A 19,858-nucleotide genomic window follows, 5' to 3' on the forward strand; every position below is an offset into this window, starting at 1 on the left:
GACTTCCAGTTGGCTTAAATCTAGACACGTGACTACATTTAGTGAGGACTCACTCTGTGATGGGCACTGCTCTAAGGCTTCCATAAATATTTTCTAAGTTAATACTCAGCACAATCTGTGTTGTAATTCCTACCATTGCCCCCATCTTACAGATGATGGAACTAAGCCTCAAAAGAGTTAAGTGACTTTTCCAAAGTCACATAACCCATGAGTGGATGCAGAATTTGACCCCAGGCAGCCCTCCTTTTTAACCACTCTATCGTGCTGGCTCAATATCTGGCTAAAAGACACAGCAAAACAGTCATAGGCTCTACATGCTAACATGGCTACTTGGACTGAATTGACGCATCAGCACAGCAACTGATCTGATTGATTTGAACATGCTGCATTGACTGGAAATACAGATGTCCTATAGACCAGAGCTTCTCAACCCTGGAAGCAGATGAGGATCACTTGGAGAGCTTTTAAAAAAGTACCAATGCCTGTACCTTACTGAAGGAGACTCCTATTTAATTGCTCTGGGTGGAATCTGGGGCCAGAAAATTTTCAAATCTCCCAAAAAGTTCTAATACGTAGCCAGTGTTGAGAATCACTGGTGTAGACTCTTCTTGTCCTTGATGGTGACACTTAGTCACAGAGCTTCTTGGAGTTCTTTAGAGGTTGGGTTTGTTTATCTTGACATTTAGTTCAGAAGTAATTAGCTGATCCTCATACACTATGCAATAATACATTGTGTAAATTCTGACTTGGGACACCACTTTGCATAGAAATATGAGCCTTTCCAAAGAGAACATTTTTCTGTATTACTAAATGTAGTCAAGTTTCCTTTGGAAAATGGCAAAATCCAAATCTCTTTTTCCTACTAATCATGTGTTGCAAAAAGATTGCCTTGAAACGTTGCAAGGCAGCCAACACCATTCAGTAAATTACACCATGTAACTGGCTTAGGCCTCATTAGGCTTGCCCTCTTTGGCCTTATCAAGGGAACAGCCACTTCCCTTTGCAATCCGTTCTGGGAATGGATTTCTTCACTTTTCCCTGAAAGGTCAAGACATCCATCTTTCCCTGAATCTCTCATCAAGAAGTGACAGTTCAGCTTTTTTTATTATCTTTTTGTGCCTCTCCTTTGAGGAGGAATTTTACTTAAAAATTAAAGATATCTTCAATTGTAGATAATTTATATTTGAAACCAAAACACAACAATCTTATTTTGAAGAAGAATACTTATAGTGAATTGTGTTAGACGTCTCACGAGCATTCCTCTTCCTCTTTCCTAACAGGATATGATTTTGTTTAGGTATCTGTCCCCTCCTCTGTACAGCTCATGTGTATTCAATGTCCATTTATGCTCATAATTCCGTTTGCTTATCCTTCTCCACTGTGACCTAGAATCTGAGTGCCTGATCTGGTGATGGGTGTGCATTGATGGCATTAATGGCTTCCTTGCACTGTGGCTTTCAGAGTGAGGGTGGGTATCTATTCTTCTGGTTTCATTTTTTCCTAGGTAGTTGCAAGTTGACAGCATCCCTCTATGAATGCACAAAGAACCTCTTGGGCAACCCTCCCTATCTGATTCTCGGCACTTGTGTTTTAATAACAGCCCCCTAATCCTCAGGCTGAGGGCAGTATTGGTTCCTGTTGTTGCCAGCCCTGGACACTGCACCATCCCTTGCTGAGTTCCCTAAACTTTGACCACAGCTTTATAGTCACTTTATTAAATTCTCATTAAACTAGTTTCAATGTGTTGTCTGCTCCCTGCTGGGACACTGACAGACGCGTGACTCACATCTCCAGTTCCAGGGTCTGAATCTTGATTGTCCTAACCTAGTCACAGTATCCCATGGACCAGTGGTCAGTTCAGACACCGGGATTAAGGCAATCAGTGCGTGGAACTTCCTTAAGAAATACTTGTGATGCAGAGGTGAGCACCTGACTTATGTTGGCCAATTAGATGGAAGGGAAAAAGGAAGTACCTGGCTTCAGCTTCCAGTAGTAGCTGTCTTGTGAGTGAGAGGGAAGACACTGTGAGCACAAAGACAACACCTCACGGGGCAGAGCCTGGAATTATAACACTGATATATATGTCACATATGTGGGCTTACTGTCACATATATGGGCTTATTGTTATAGGAAATAATAAATCTCCTCATAGGTTGAACCCAGTTTAGTTTTGTTTCTGTTTTTGTAATTTGCTGCTGAAAGCACCATAGCTAATGTGATTTGTTAGCATTTCTTTTAGTAGTGTAGCAGCCATGGGGTTTAAAGCATTTCCCATGCATTGTTCATTTTCATTTTTTTCAAAAGCCATGTTAATGATTATAGTAATATTAATAGTTAGGGTAATAAGTAATAACTATATCTATGTGCTAGGCACTATTCAAAGCACTTTATAGATGTTAATTTGGTTAATCATCACAACAACTCTATTCAATAGGTACTACTATCATTCCTATTAAGGTTATTAGATGACAGACAGAAAGCCCTGAGATATCAAAAACATATATCAGGTCACCCAGCTGGTAAGTAGCAAAGCTGAAATTTGAGCTCAGACAGTCCAATCCCAGAGTCTGTGTTCTTTATATGAATGTATCCTACCACTCATAATTCAAATGAGGAAACTGAGGCTCAGAGAGCCAATGAACTAGTTAAGAGAAGAATCGGGAAAACTAATGTTGAGCAAAATCTACTGCTATTTCCACTATGCCACATTTTCCTTCCAGTGAGCTTCCCATCAAGACCTTTTTAATAATTTGTGGAGCAGTTAATGCAAATGAGAGCTCTCCACCTTTCCAACTTATTCTTGTGGAACTGGGGCAACATGTAAGGAGAGACTCCATCTAGAGGCCTCTAAGTATAGTGCAGTCTAAAGATTACACACGTGATATTCAAATCTTACACACTCTCTAAAAGAATTTTGCAAATGTGTATACCCCTCAGATATTTTTAAGTTATCATCTAAAAATTTGTCATATGTCATAAAAATGTAATCCCTGGTGTATTAAAATATTCACATTTAAAATAAAACAGTTAGTTAATTATTCTATTTGTATCCCTTTGAAATCTGATTCCATTGCAACTTGATTCTCACAATAATCCAGCCAAAAGTTGTGGTATGCACTTTGCTAATAGTTAGAAATTTTATGTCTGTCCTCTTTTCTGGAAACCATATTTTCATTTCATATTGCTCACAAAATTTTGTTGCAATGCAATATATTTTATTCCTAAAAGCATTTTATTGATCTTCACACACACAAAAAAAGAATATAAATTAAGCCTCTTTAAAAATTTTTTTCCATGACTCTAAGATCCTGAAGGTTAAAATGTGTTTTGGATTGAGTGATATTTACAAATATTATTAATACACAATTTATAAATAATTGCTAACCACAAAAGTGTACTATAATTGGAAATGCATTTTTTAATTAGAAAGATGGAAAATTTTTTAACCCTCTTAGTTTATATAAAATGTATTTGTTACTAAAATGAAACAGGAACAGTATTGATTATATTTGCTTAGGTTTTCCCCAATTTTTTATAGTTGCAGGTGCTGATAAACTATATAGGAATGCCACTCAATTCTTTGAGCACCTTGAGGTTATTTGGCAAAAGTATATCATGATCTATGACCAAAGATGATTTTGATAAGCAATCAGATGTTTATTTTCTTCACAGTCTTTATCAGACAAAATAATCATATTCTTCATTTGTTTATTTTAGTCTCCCCTCCTGCCTCCCTATATCAGGACACAGATATTATAAAAGCAGAAATCTTGCCTGTATGCTTTGGAATAATGTCTGTCACATCATAGGTGCTTAACAAATATTTGTTGAACAAATGCCTGAGGCAACCCACATTCAAAGGAAAGGCAAGTACAGTGATTCTGTTAGGACAGGGGATAAGGGAAGATTGGATGTGTAGGTGATTGTGGTCTTCATGACCTCACTGTTAAAGTTTCCTTCTTCACCGTGAGTAGTAGCCTCTCTGAAGCACTATTGTTCCAGCAGAACAGGGATTCTCCTCCCATCCCCACATGTGCAGCGAGAGCAGCTAATTTTCCTGTGTCTCTGGTCTCAGGTACCTTAGCAGCTTCCCCTCTAACTTCTCATCAGTAAGTTCTCTTACTAGATCCCCCAGTAGGCTGAATGGCCATCTGTGGTGCCCTTGGGTGATTTCGACGTGTCTGCTGTTTCCATGAAACTTTGTTTATTCCCCAGCTCCGTGCAACTTAGGCAAACACTTCTAGAAAGTCCCAATAATACTTAACAATACCACACGTAACATTTCCGTGCCATTGGAAGGTCTACACATTACATTTTTATATCTAATTTTTATAATTATCACGGGTTTGTGAGGTGAACACCCTAAATTTAAAGGTGAGAAAACTGAGGCCCAGGAAGGTAAAAATCACACACCCAATATTACATCATCCTCAGATGGCTGAGTATGAGTTTGAATGCCTCAACTAGAAATAGTGTAGATTTAAATGTAAGCCCAGCTCTGTTCAGCAACTTACCAGGGAGACTACAAAAAAGTAAAAGGACCTAATGTCTCTGAATTCTAGTTGACTCAGTAAAATGCAACCATGAAAATCATTTGATGTCAGAAGGGAATTAATACATTTATAGCCTTAACACTCCCCAGTACATTATTTTTTCTGCCATGAAGCAGTATTACTACTATCCCCATCTTAAAGATGAGAAAACTCAGGCATAACATAGCAGAACAGCATAGTCCTCAAGAATCTGGGCTTTGGGCCAAGCATGGTGGCTCACGCCTGTAATCCCAGCACTTTGGGAGGCCAAGGTGGGAGGATTGCTTGAGGTCAGGAGTTCAAGACCAGCCTGGTCAACATAGTGAAACCCTGTCTTTACTAAAAATACAAAAAAAAAAAAAAAAAAAAAAAAAAAATTAGCTGGGTGTGGTGGCATGCATCTGTAATCCCAGCTACTCAGGAGGCTGACGCAGGAGTATTACTTGAACCCAGGAGGCGGAGGTTGCAGTGAGTCGAGATCATACCATTGCACTGTGCCAGCCTGGGTGACAGAGAAAGATTCCACTAAAAAATAAAATAAAATTAAAAAGGTGAGATTTGGAGTCAAGCTGCTTGAGCCAGCTCCTAGCTCTATCACTAACTAGTTAAGTAACTTTGGGCTAGTTACTTAATACCTGCCTGGCACAAGGTAAAAGTTAATATAATATATGTCAACCAGTGTTGGGCAACTTCTCCAAGGCCACAAACAAACCATAATAGTGCCGGGCTTCAAAGCTAATTAGCCAATTTGGTTTCAGAGATCATGGTGTGTACCATAACACTGTTATCTTTAGAGTCAGAAAGTCAGGGGATAGGAAGATAAACATGAGACAGAAAGAAAAACCTGGAGGTTTGAGACTGATAAAAAGTACAGGCAAAAGAGAGAAGAGCAATTTGTGGTGCATCAGGGCATTTTACTCTATGGCAAGAAACGGAATTTCCCATAAGTTGTCCTTTCCAAAGATTCCAGTGAAGAACTATATTGCTCCGCAAGGTTTTTTTTTTGTTGGTTGGTTGGTTTTTTTTTTTTTTTTTTTTTTTGCCAGGATGACATTTCTTTAGAAAGAAGTACTGTTTCTAAAATAGGACACAATGCAGCCCAGCTTTATTTGGGTTAAAAGTTCTAAAATAATTTCAGTAGTTCACTCTGGATACAGCCTCCAATGTGGGGTCTTGGAAAGAAAGGGCAGAAATTCCTAGGGCAAGCACCACTGTGTGTTTCCTAGGCAGTGATATGGTCTACATGTTGTGGATCCTCATTCTGTCCGAGGAACTGACCAACCAGCTGATCAAGATATCAACCCACTGAGGGTGACCAGACAGAAGCACGCTACTCCCTTCTCTGTTTCTATCTACCCTCACCTTAGTGCCCATACTAATTAGAACTCCTTTTCTCTCCAGGAAACTTTATCCAAGAAGCCCCGCTTCCCCTTCCAAAGTAGATTGGTTCCTGGAAATATTCTTGGCCTGGAAAAGAGAAATCATTTTCTATTTTCAGCTGGAGTTAGGTATTATTCGTGGCCACCTGCTAGATCCCAATAAACAGATTCTGCCTGAAATTATAGCCTTTTTGTGTTCCAAAAACTAGCTCTCCTCTTAGCCTGTAGTACCCACAGTAACAAACCCAATATCAACAATCATATCTATCATGCAGTAAGCAATCACTACATTTCCTTGTTGAAATGAATCCTGTGTTTTTGAGAAGGTCACCTCACCTGACCTCAGTTGGGGAATTTCTGTGCTGCAGAATGTCTATGGTCTCTTTTCAGCTTTGAGATTTATAAATCCGGTATGTACCATGAGGTCCCTTATGGTTCCTCAGCAAGATTCTATTGCTGTTTATTATTATTATCAATAGGAATAACAAGGGCTAACATTTCCTGGACACGAACTATATGTCATTGTATTAAGTATTACTATATATAGTATATATAATCCTTACCAAAAAGAATGTGAAGTATGTATTATTTTCATTATCCCCAATTTGCAAACTGGGAGACCAAAGTTTAGGTAGGTTAAATAAATTCCCCAAGGTTACCCAGCTAGGAGTGGAGGAGGCAAGATGTAAACCCAGCCCAGACTATTCACTCCAGACTACTCACTCTACTACATGGAATTACTCTCTCCAAGTTACATGTGAACAAGAGAGTTCAATTTTTCTTTGTCTATATATTTGGGGTTAGAGTTTTTATAGTACAACATATTAATTGGCCTAAATTTCTAGCCATATTCTTAGGAAAGATAGGGATCTGCCTGTCAGGTTCCTGCATGATAGTGGCAGTGATGGCACTTATTTTCAGTGCAGATAAAAAGCCTGCCTGGAATCTTCTTTTTGGAAGGTTCAAGAGTATAACCAATACGTTGTAAGGTGGAATTAAGATAAACAAGTGCATTTTACTTACAGGGTGAAAGTGGTCCATACCAGATTCATGATTGGTTACCAGGTGATGGCAGTTGTCAAGATCTTGTATTTTTCCATGGAACCAAGGAAACCATAAGAAGGAGAAAAGAAGATACCCGAGGTAAGAGAGAGAAAAAAGAGATATTAGAATTAATCATTTATAGGATAAAGGCATATAGATGAGAATCTTGGGGGAAGAAGCAATGCAGAAGCTTGGGTGAGCAACACACACTATCATCATCATCATCACTGTCTTCGTCGTTGTCATCATTATCATCATATGCACGTGTGTCCTAGTTTGGGTCTTTCAGAGGCAGACTCTGAGAAAAGGATCCTGGTGAAAATAGTATAGCTGGAAACTAAAAATCGAAAAATGGGAAATAGAGACAGATAAAGAAAGGTAACAATTACACTGAGTGTTATCAAGTAGGCAGCTATTATTGTGGGCCACTGAGCTTACTGCCTCTGAGAGTCAGTGAAGGAGGAAGCCTCTACCAGTTCTTACTGGTCATTGGTAGAGGAATGATGGGAAGTTATTAATTCCTAGGAACTTTTGGCCTACCATAAAGGCAAAGTGCTTTAGAACCTGAATAAAACTTTTAAAAAGAGAAACTTAGGAGCTGGCAGTTGGCAGTCAGCCGTTCTGCACTAAAGAGGAAAGGGCAGAAGGGTGGGGGGAGGGTCACTGAGAGCATCTGAAACAATTTTGCTTTTAGAGGGTAAGAGACAGATGGTAGTTAACATGTATTGAATGCTTAGAATTCATTTAATTTTCACAGTCTGCATAGAAAGTGTGTATTATTGTTGGCATTTTGTAGTTAACAAGAAGTACAGAGAGGTAACATATTTGTTCATGTGGGAATAGCTGGTAAGTGGCACAGCTGGGAGTTGAATCCAGAGGTCCTGACTCAAACCTTCCACGTTATTCCATCTAACTATGCAGACTGTAGCCTCAGGTTCCTTAACCTATAATCTCCAGCTCCATCCCTCTTGTTCATTATGGATATTTTTTACCCAAAAAGGACCAATCTGCTTCCAACAAGTTTCAACTCTCCTTGATTTGCATTTTTTCCACGTAGGATTAGTGATAACTACCACAGTTAGCTCTCTCCTAAGCTCCTTACAGGCTTGTCTTACTTAACACTCCCATCAGACCTATAAGGTGGATACTGTTATATTCTCACCTTACCAATGAGGAAACCAAAGCACAAGGTGATGAATAACTTGCTTAAGGTCATGTATTGAGTGAATGGCAAAACCATGTTCAGCCCTTGCTTAACCACGATGTTCTGCTCTCTCTTTAGCTAGAAAGATTCGAAATAGCAAAGTTGTGTGTAGACTGTGGCACATGGTAATTCCAGGAATTGCCTTTAATCATAGCCAATCCAGGGAAATGGCAGAACTTTATCTCCATCCTCAGAGCCTCTGATTTAGATTCAGAGCCTCTGCTTAGAGAAATACAATGATTTACCTCTTTCTTTTGGGTTACCATGTCCATATCTGAGCTCTTGTTTTAAGGCATCAATAAACATGGTGACAATCGGCTTAGAAATGTTACATTTCATGTAAATTTTCACCTGAGACAAAGCATCCTTGGTCTTGGCAGGTCTGAATTCTAGATGATGAATCTTTACTTCAAGGGATTGAAAGGGAGAGATGGATCAGTCATTGAAATCTTCACGACTTGCTTTTTATCCTCAGATTTCAGTAACTTTTTATTACACAAAATATTAAAATAAAAATAAAAACAGCAACAGTAACAAGTTTGAATTACCTTTGATCACATTATCTTTCTTCTTTTTAAAACAGTATGTGGGGTAAAGAGCAAGAGCAGTGTTTGACCATCATTTCAGAGCCAGTAGTAACCACCAGCAACATTCCCAGTTGCTGGTCTCTCTTATCCTCTGTGATCATACAAATATACATATGTGCCATGTACATACATATACACCATTAATAACTTTTTCAAAAAATGGAAATGTGTTCATGCTTTATGTTTGCTTAAAAATACCTCATAGACATCCCTAGGTCATTATTTATAGATTTACTTCATTTTGAACTCTTGAACAATGTTCTATTACATAGATAATAATTTTCTGAGCAATCTCTTACTAGTGGACGTTTGGCTTGTATTGCGACATCTGCTGCGGAGATCATGTTGGTGTATTCTTTTGTACTCCCCAAATAGTGTCTTTTTAGAGCATGCAGCACTGGCCTGAAGATATCAGGTGGTTGTTTTTTTCTCTTTTCAACCAAGTAGGTAAAGCCTAACTGAATATTTAGTTTTCAGATTTCCAGACACCCTTTTACAAACACTTCCTGCTTCTGATTCTAGTTAGATGCCCATAACCAATAGCAGTAATTTATATTCTGAATCCTTAAAGACAACAGCATGTCTGCATTCCCATTCTAATGCCCAACCAAGAAGAAAACTTGGTGGCCACCTTCCACCTTCCTCTATCTTCTCCCCACTGCCTAGGTCCAGCTTCCCACTCTCTCTAGGACTAGCCCTGAGTCCTTTGGGGGTTAACAGAGACAAAACACTTGGAAGCCATTGATCAAATGTGTTAAAATATGCTTCCCAGAATTCCCCACTCATCCCCCCACACCCCTCCCCACACATACACAAAGAAAGGTCCAACTCTTTGAACAAAGATTGCACCTGCGAAAAGCTTCTTCAGTCTTGGAGAAACAGACTTTTTCATTGAGCTCTCCCCTGCACTTAAAACAGAAGTCAGTAGAAAGACCAACCGGAAGCAGAAGGATCTTACACTCCCTCTCCACCTTCCACTAGGAGAGAACCCCCAGGTCCCAACCCATCTGGACCCTGGAGACCCAAACTTCTTCTCATCTCTCTCTATGGGACCTGAAGATTGGCAGGTCTGGGAAAAAGGGAGGTGGGAAGTGTGAAGACCTCCCAGTGGCTGGGAAAAGGGGAAGGGCGATGGATGAGTGAATTTCACATCTGGCCAACTTCTTTTCGTGAAGAACCAAGTTAGAAAGAGCGTGGAGAAGGGATGGGGAGGGGAAAGTGGATGAGGACTGCACTTGTTATGCTGGGAAACCTCAGTTCAACTGTACAGTGAGGCCTCTGACACGTCTCTAGTCTCTCTCTCTCTCTCTCATTCGTGAGCAAACAGAGTTCTCAAATGAAGTAGTACCTGAACGACGTGGGATACTTTCAAAGCAGGCCTTCATCCCCGATCTCCGGGGGCTCCGCGGCGGCCTCCTCGCCGCTGTCTGAGCGCTGCCTCTCGGGCGCAGTAGCTGAGCTCCCAGAGAGGAACTGACCTAGATCTTCAACGGGCGCCTCTTTCTCATCTCTCGGGCTCTGACTCCTCTTGGGGTGCTTAGTTCAAGGCTGGGCAGCCTAGAAGACACCCACCAAGTGTGGGTGGGGAAGAAGCAGAGCAAGGGCAGGCCGACCCGATCTGCAGCCACACTCCTAGTCCTCCGGGTGAAACTGCAGACGGCACAGCGCAGGGAGGACACAAGGGCCACAGGGCGGGAGCTGTCCGTGGTTCTGGCCGGCGTCGACCCGCGGGTATTTAAGGTCTGGGGCAGCCCGCCTACCTTCTGCTTAACCGCAGGGAGGAGTCGGGGGCTGCAGAACCTGGATTGGTTCTAATTAACCCACTCGCAGGCAAGGCCTGAGAGCCGCGTTTCTGCGCCCTTTGCAGCGCAAATCACTGCTGGGGAGAATCTGAATGTTTCTTTTCGGGTTCTCTGACAGTGCCATTTCTCTTTGAGGACTTAGAAAACTTTATTCGGACACCTCTCATTTTCTCTTTTCCCCGATCCCCCAGAATTTATCCACCACCGCCCCAGTTCTCTCCCCTGCCCCACAAAACAAATCTATGCGGAAAAGCGCAAGGTGAGGGCTGCAGTAGCCAAATGGTCATTCCCAGCTTCACTCCTGATCTCCAAGCAGTCATGCTGGCCTTGGGGATTCTGAGGCAAAGTGGGGATGGGACTGATTTTAAACCCACCATCCCCACCTGTATGTTGACGGGATGCAACTTTAAGTTAATCAAATATAAACTAAATTTGTGGAACGATGAGGGTTGAATCTCTTGAAATGAATGCAGAGTGTTTCTGCATTCTAAGCTGATTCCAACTAAGCTGATTCTAAGTCAGGACTGATGCGTGCAAGGCACTCCCTTTCAGGTTGGAGCGTTCCTGGGAAAGGAAGAGAAAAAGAGGTGGAGGAATCCAGCAGTGCTTAGGCAAAAAGACTAATATCCTAAATCAACTCCACACGGTGGAGCAATAGAGGTTCTGCTGCATCGCCTTGCAGTAATCATTTTAATGTGTCTAGTCTTTCACTGAGCCCGAATAAAGCATTTATTTTATTTTCAAATAAAAACTTGTGGAATTAAGCCCGAAAAGTGCAATAAATTGAGTTTTAAAACCTTGTATATTAATGGATTATCTTTCCCCCTCGTCAAACTATACACCTGGTGGCAGATTTTAGCAACTTTTATTCTACAATCCTTTAATGAGTGGGGATGGAGCAATATTCCTGCAGCAACAGGGTGCTTTCTTATCACCTCCTCATATTTGAGGGACTGGTTTGTCTTACCCTATTTTGCAAGAATTTTTTATTCTGCCTCCTAAATTAACTTTTTCTGTAGGCTGCAATGTGCTCAAAGGGTGAAATGGCCACAGTGCCAGCGACTTTTATGTTAAAAATTGTTCTCCACTTCCTGTTCCTGGAAACACAAAAAGCCTCCCAGATCTCACTCTCCAAAATTACCTTAAAATTGGGCAGCAAAGTGAAGTCATGCTTTCTTGTGCTGGTTCCTTAGTAAAACAACCTGTCTGTAGCATGATTTTTTTTTAAAATCAATGTTCTTTATGTTAAAGCGTTAACTATTTCATAAAACGTGCACTGCACAACACCCCCAGCTGAAAGAATTGTTTTAGTCTGTTCTCACGCTGCTAAAAGGAACTGCCCGAGATGCATAATTTATAAAGGAAAGAGATTTAATTGACTCACAGTTCCACATGGTTGGGGAGGCCTCAGGAAATTAACAATCATGACAGAAGGGGAAACAAACACGTCCTTCTTCACATGGTGGAAGGAGAGAGAAGTGCAGAGCAAAGCGGGGAAAATCCCCTTATAAAACTATCAGATCTCATGAGAACTCACTCTCTATCATGAGAACAGCATGGGGGAACCACCCCCATGATCTGATCACCTTCCATGAGGTCCCTCTCCCAACTTGTGGGTGTTACAATTTGGATTCAAAATGTGATTTGGTTGGGGACACAGAGACAGATCATTTCAAGAAATGTCTTTAGCAGTGAAGCAAATGCTGACTTTTTGAAGGTTATGATCTACAAGTCTGGTAATGCTGCAGCTTCATGAGAGAAAGGAGGTTGAAAAATTAAGAACAATGTCAGAAATGAGGGTGGATGAATGAAGGTCTATTGCCTTAAGCTTCAAATGGGAAATTTCAATTTCAATCTCTAAAGTTGCCATTTTAAAGATAATTTTAGTTTCAAGTTGATGTAATTTTTATTATTTTATTGTTCATAACACATGCACGTGTGTGTACATGTATGTGTGTGTGTGCATGTGCGTTAAGAGGTTTAAATTGTACTTTAATTAAAATTCATTTCTCAACTGGAAGCTTCTTTACAGTTGTCATCTCTTTGGAGAGAGTGGTCAGTTGGGATTATGTTGCTGGATCAAGATGATCAGAGTAATAATAACCAACTCTTATTAGAGCCCATTTGCCCTTTAAATAAGAATAATAAATATTTAAAGTTGTTAGATAATATTGGAAGTGATTGAGGGCTTCCATATACACAATATGTTATTTGATCTTTGTGACAACCATATAAGATAGATATGCATCTTCTCCACCTTACGGATAACAAATTGAGACATGGGGAGATTAAGAGTCTATTTAAGTAGGTTCAGCTTGATGGAAAAACTGCCATTTCAATTGGGATCACCAGAGCAGTCTCCTGAAATATGCTACGTCTTTCTATCTCTATCCCAAATCGTAACATGTAGGAGTGCACTGCATTTTTTTTTTTAATGGTACCTGATTTTTGTCTGTGTAAAATATAAGACATTGGACATTGTCATTAAGGAGATAAATGACGCATTTTTTCGTTTGGTCTTTATGCAGCCAAAATTTATTCAAAGTTTACTGTAAGCAAAATAATTGTCATAATCTTGTTTACGGGTCTTTGTACTAACTCATTCTCTTCCCATGCCCGACTCTTGCTCTATAAAAACATAGGCTTTCGGCCAGGCATGTTGGCTCCCAGCACTTTGGGAAGCCGAGGCGGGTAGATCACCTGAGGTTAGGAGTTCGAGACCAGCCTGACCAACATGGTGAAACCCCATCTCTACTAAATACAAAAAATTAGCCAAGAGTCATGGTACATACCAGCTACTTGGGTGACTGAAGCCGGAGAATCGCTTTAACTTGGGAGGCAGAGTTTTCAGTGAGACAAGATTGTGCCACTGCACTGCAGCCTGGGCAACAAGAGCAAGACTCTGTCTCAAAAAAAAAAAAAAAAAAAAAAAAATGGCTTTCAAGCCTACCACCCACTTCCCTGCCCTCAGTAAAGGCACCAAATGTGCGTGCTGTCCTCAGTGCTGAGAATCTCCACTCTGGAAGGCATGGATAGTCTGCTCCGCTCTCTCTTTGCCCCAGGCTGAGGTGCCTTGTCTTAGAAGTTATATTCCTGGAGCAATACAGTGGATTTCACAGTCACAAAACCTCTATTGTGTAATTCCAGGCTGCACTCCATGCGGGGAAATTAGTAGCTATTTTTCACAAGAGTGACCTCAAAGACAGTCTCTTGTCTCCGTGGCTTTCCCAAGGACATTCTAGGAACAGAAAGTTTGGGAAAGTTTCTGCTTCCTCCTTTTTCACTCTCAAACTTGATTCATTTTATTAGGTCAAGGAAACAGAGTTTATCTATCTTCACAGATTTGGGGAAGGTGGGCAGAAGCAGTATTTGGGTGCTGCTGGAGATGGAAAGTCTTTCTAGACCAACAGTTACTCTGCAGTCAAAGTTAGGTATTTCAAGCTAATTTTTTGTTTTGGGATGTTTTTGATGCCTGGTGACTCTCTAACGAACAGCTTTAAACCATGTTCTATTCCAATATATGGCAGGGTGAGTCTTAGGGAAAGGGCCAGCTGCTCTGTGCCTTTGCTGATGGAATTCTCAACTTAGCCCTATCTATGGCCTCTGAGAGGTCGGAGGAATGGCGGGGAGTGGTGGTAGAATTAACGACTTCTCAAAAAAATTCACACTTTTGAAAAGAGAGACGTGAGGGAGAAACTCAAAGTCACAAATGAACATACATCTTAGTTCTTCCTTTCTAAATCCAAATTTCATCCTCCCCGGGCCCCTCATAAGGAAAGATAAAAATTATCCCTTTGACACAACTCACTTACCTTACATTTGCAAGGTAAGATTGTGGGACAAGACAGGCCCAGCTAACATTTGTTTGAGAACCCTTTGGAATAAAGAGACCTTAAAGAGGACTAAGTTTCTTTCTTTTAAAATAGCTATTCCTTAATTTATGTCTACTTCTAGGAATAGTAAATTAAAGGCATCCAAACTATAGAAAAATTTTAATAACGTCAATGAAAGATGCTGATCCACTTACTTCCTCTGGGCATCATGTACCACCTAAGAATGATCTAGGGAAAAATAAGTACCGCAGTTCAAGCTTAATTACTATTTATCTTTTATTCATTTAGGCAAATTTAAAAATTAACAGTCTGTTATGATTTCTTTAGTAATGTTTTCTTTTCTTGGAAACTTAAGAATCCCATCTCTCAGAGAAGCACATCTTTTTAAAAGGAAGTTTTAAAATTCACACATACAAATTACATATATTTATGGTGTATAATGTGGTGTGTATATATATGTGCAATACATATATGCATATATACATATGCATATACATATATGTGCACACACATTGTAAAATGATTAAATCAAGGTAATTGGCATATCCATCACCTAACATATTTATATTTTTGGAGGGTGAGAACATTAAAATCTACTCTTAGCAACTTTCAAGTTTCAAGCAATTTTACTTTTGAAACTTCACAGGAAATTTATTAAAAGGCAGTGACCATCTGTGTGTGTGTGTGTTTGTGTGTGTGGAGGGGGCATGCACACTTTACTGGGAAGAGTACTTTAAACACATTTTTAATCTTTCCTTTGTGAAATACATTTTTATATACTTTCTTAATTTTGTTTCCTTGATTTTTTTTTCTTTTTTTTTTTTTTTTTTAACAAATGTTAGGGAAGTCACTCAATGCTTTCTGAGCATTTCAGCCTGACTATGGACAACAGTGAAGTTTCGCTGGTGTAATTTTTTATCTTTATTTATCAACAAACATTTATTAAGCACTTACCATAGTGCAGTTATTATCCAAGCAGCATAAATACAAACTATCCATAATCTAGTCTAAACTGGATATAAGGGGTAATATCTTTCTTTTTAAAAAATCGCAATTTTGTCTGGGTACGGTGGCTCATGCTTGTAATCCCAGCACTTTGGAAGGCCAAGGTGAGTGGATCACTTGAGCTCAGGAGTTCAAGACCAGCCTAGTCAAAATGGTGAAACCCATCTCTACTAAAAATACAAAAATTAGCCAGGTGTGGTGGTGCATGCCTGAAATCCCAGTTACTTGGGAGGCTGAGGCAGGAGAATTGCTTAAGCCCAGGAGGCTGAGGTTGCAGTGAGCCGAGATCATGCCATTGCACTCCAGCCTGGGCAACAGAGCAAGACTCCGTCTCAAAAAAAAAAAAATCACGATTTTGACTAATTTATAAATTTTCTTTTTTTAATTATACTTTATGTTCTAGGGTACACGTGTACAATGTGCAGGTTTGTTACATATGTATACATGTGCCATGTTAGTGTGCTGCACCTGTTAACTCATCATTTACATTAGGTATATCTCCTAATGCTATCCCTCCCCTGTCCCCCTATCCCACAACAGGCCCCGGTGTGTGATGTTCCCCTTCCTGTGTCCAAGTGTTCTCATTGCTCAATTCCCACCTGTAAGTGAGAACATGTGGTGTTTGGTTTTCTGTTCTTGTGATAGTTTGCTGAGAATGATGGTTTCCAGCTGCATCCATGTCCCTACAAAGGACAAGAACTCATCCTTTTTTATGGCTGTACAGTATTCCATGGTGTATATGTGCCACATTTTCTTAATCCAGTCTGTCATTGATGGACATTTGGGTTGGTTCCAAGTCTTTGCTATTGTGAATAGTGCCGCAATAAACATACGTGTGCATGTGTCTTTATAGCAGCATGATTTATAATCCTTTGGGTATATACCCAGTAATGGGATGGCTGGGACAAATGATATTTCTAGTTCTGGATCCTTGAGGAATTGCCACGCTGTCTTCCACAATGGTTGAACTAGTTTACAGTCCCACCAACAGTGTAAAAGTGTTCCTATTTCTCCACATCCTCTCCAGCACCTGTTGTTTCCTGACTTTTTAATGATCACCATTCTAACTGGTGTGAGATGGTATCTCACCGTGGTTTTGATTTGCATTTCTCTGATGGCTAGTGATGATGAGCATTTTTTCATGCATCTGTTGGCTGCATAAATGTCTTCTTTTGAGAAGTGTCTGTTATATCCTTTGCCCACTTTTTGATGGGGTAGTTTGTTTGTTTTTTCTTGTAAATTTGTTTGAGTTCTTTGTAGGTTCTGCATATTAGCCCTTTGTCAGATGAGTAGATTGCAAAAATTTTCTCCCGTTCTGTAGGTTACCTGTTCACTCTGATGGTAGTTTCTTTTCCTGTGCAGAAGCTCTTTAGTTTAATTAGATCCTATTTGTCAAGTTTGGCTTTTGTTGCCATTGCTTTTGGTGTTTTAGACATGAAGTCCTCGCCCATGCCTATGTCCTGAATGGTATTGCCTAGGTTTTCTTCTAGGGTTATTATGGTTTTAGGTCTAACATTTAAGTCTCTAATCCATCTTGAATTAACAAATTTAGTTGTTTCTAAACTTTTCTTACACAATAGTTTATTTGTGATCAACAATCTTTGCTACCTTCTTTGTGATGCAGCTCACTCAGCAATTGTTTTAAAATAAATTATTGAGCATCTATTATGTGCTAAGTGCTAATGGTTTCAGAGCTGAAAATAAAGTCAAGGTTTCTGTTTTTATAAAGCTGATATTTTATTAGTGGATTTTTTGAAACACAACTAAATTATATAACTTAGAAACCTACAATTAAAATTCAGATTCCTACTTTCAGAAACTTATTAAACATCAACGCCTCACACTTGGAATTTTTTATGTATTTCTCTGGATTGCACTCAGCAAGATCATCTGTCAGTAAAGACTGATACTGTTTCTAAAATATTGCTCATTTACTAGAAATTAAACAAATAAAAACACATATTGGAAATTTATTAAATCCCATTGCTATAGACTGGGCTTTTATATCCGGATAAAAAAGAGTTAAGAACTGAGTAGCACATTACCAAAAATACAAACATTATATTTCATTCAGTATGTAACTTCCTGTGAAAATCATAACTTAACCAAAACTTTACCTTCAAGCTCATTAAAACATCTTTACTGGACTAAAACTCACTGTTCAATATTGTCAAAAATATTACCTAAGTTCCAGAGTCAACAATTAACTTTTCATGTGAAATAAAGAAACATCAGAATAATCCCTTTGCAGGGATTGTTTGGTGTTTAGAGTAACACCAGAGAATAAAGTCCATTTTCACTTTTAAAATCAGTGGGTTTTACAAAGGCATGAACATAGATACAGGCATAAAATTCCATCTTCTAAACAATGAAATTTCAGACACATTCAGTAAATTCCTCCTTCCTCCCAGCTGTCTTATGTAAGCAGGTATTGTAACACCCCATTAGTGGATCAGGGATAGCTATATAAAGACACATGTGAAAACTTGAATCATATTTCAAGGCTGCAATGGACCTTGGTTTATAAAGTTTAACTCCCTCATTGTTAGAGTGACACTGAGGTCTGAAGAAGGGAAACAGCTTATCCACATTGGCATCACTGGCAGTGGCAGACTGACCAGCACAAGTCAGGGTTTCTCAAACTGAATGTACCTGATAGAATTTGGCTATGAATAATGAAAATAATAATTTTGGGGTACTTAAAATACAGGTATCCAGGCCTTATCTTTAGAGATTCAAATTGAGTGGAGCTGGGAAGGTACCCAGAATTTACTGTTGATGATACTACAGCTGATCTGAGAACTACATACACTCGAAGAAACACTATGGAAATTCTTTAAGACTTAACAATTTCCAAAATAAAATGTAAAGTATTGTGAGAATTTCAAATTCAGAGCTTTAAAGACATTGTTTTTCTCCCCATTGCTTCTCAGATATTCATGTGTTCATGGCAAACACACAATCAACAAAAGTCAAAGTCTGTGATTGTCCAGGCATGACTTTGAATGTCACAAGGAGTCCCTGCAAAGGGTTGGAAATAAGAGCCTCTGGCCATTTTCTCATGTTACAAAATTATCTAGCTAATGTATTTCTAAGGCAGTGAGAAGAATATTTCATTCCAGGAAATATCTGAAACAGCAAAATTGCTTAAACTACTAATGTTTTATTTCTAATACAAATAAAATTTTCACATGTATAGAGATTTGCTTTTCAATAATGTGTTTACTTATTTATTCAATGAACATTTCCTGAATATCTACCAAGCAAGCCTTTAGTCAACATCTGCTGCATAATAAATGTCTTCAAAATGTCTCCCAAAACAGACTTGATAATTAATTGGAAAATGAAACTGGAAGTTATGGGGATTAGGTGCACAGTTTTATTACCTTATACAGCAGTATTTGTAGTTACAACAAAACATACAAAAATGTTTTATATTAATATAATACTAAAGAAGTTCAATGCTTATAAATATTTTAATGGGCTTCTGAATTAAGGAAAATTTACTTAGGTACAATAACAAAGCAGTAATTGGAATCATAGTTAACTCCAACAGAAAATAAACTTCATAGGTTACGATTCATAGGAAGCCCACTAATTCAATTATAATGATAGTCTTGTGTTTTACATTTAGCCTTATATGCTCCTTTATGAATTCTCTACAAAGCATATATGAAGCTTGAATGAAGCAGGTCCCAAATTTTAATTAACCTTGATGAAATGCGACAGATTACTGATTTAACTCAATTGAGAGTATGGGATTATCATGTCTAAAGCAAAGATGACCCCAAAAGATTTACCATTATGCGTTTGAGTATGTACTCATATCCTGTCATTTCAGATTATTTTGACTTATTTGTTGTTTCTCCATCTTGTTCTATAAAGGATTTAAGGCTCTTATTTCAAATTAAGGTTTGCTTTTCAGACTTTTTCTGATGAAAGGAATAGTTGGATCTCCATCAATAGATTCACAGTTGACAGACCAAGTTCTGTCCATGGCTTTACTTTATTTTCTGGAGGGCACTGCAAAGGATTCCAATTTCACCTACAAAGAAAAACATCCTCAAAATGGGCCACTCATATAATAAACAAACACTCTTCAAGTATCTACAGTGCAAAGCACTGGGAGATAAGTGGGCTTCTTGGATAACCCGGATACCACCCCAACTTTCAAGGAGCTTTCATTATGGTATAAGTACTTGCATGTTTTAGAAAATGCCAGAGCCATTAATGTAATCAGCATCCCTTTTCCATAGGTCACTTCCCAGGGAAGGACTTAACAGGTCTCTCCCCAGGCAAATTATTAGCCGTTCCATTCCTCTTTTACATTACCATCTACAGATGCTTCAGGAAGCAAAATCATTGAACCTAATAGTATGGTTCACACAAAACTCGAGTATCAGAATCACCTGAGGTCTATAAACTCCCAAGAGTTATCACAGATTTGGTAAATTTAGCCTTGGCTATGACTC

At 39.1% G+C, this 19,858-nt stretch overlaps 1 protein-coding gene across 2 annotated transcripts in view; it reads right to left on the bottom strand.

Annotated features, from left to right (window-relative positions):
- Nucleotides 1-17,150: 17,150 nt before the first annotated feature.
- Nucleotides 17,151-19,858, bottom strand: part of PAH (phenylalanine hydroxylase) — a 73,451-nt gene continuing 70,743 nt past the window's right edge. For both annotated transcript variants that reach the window (XR_005239882.2, XM_008004444.3), the window contains one exon: nt 17,151-19,431. Coding sequence is in view for 1 of the 2 variants with exons in the window: in XM_008004444.3 (XP_008002635.1) it covers nt 19,388-19,431 (44 nt within the window). In the remaining variant the exon portion in view is untranslated. The remainder of the gene's footprint in view (nt 19,432-19,858) is intronic.

The sequence above is a fragment of the Chlorocebus sabaeus genome, chromosome 11 (assembly GCF_047675955.1).
Source record: "Chlorocebus sabaeus isolate Y175 chromosome 11, mChlSab1.0.hap1, whole genome shotgun sequence".
In the NCBI taxonomy this organism is placed as follows: Eukaryota; Metazoa; Chordata; class Mammalia; order Primates; family Cercopithecidae; genus Chlorocebus; species Chlorocebus sabaeus.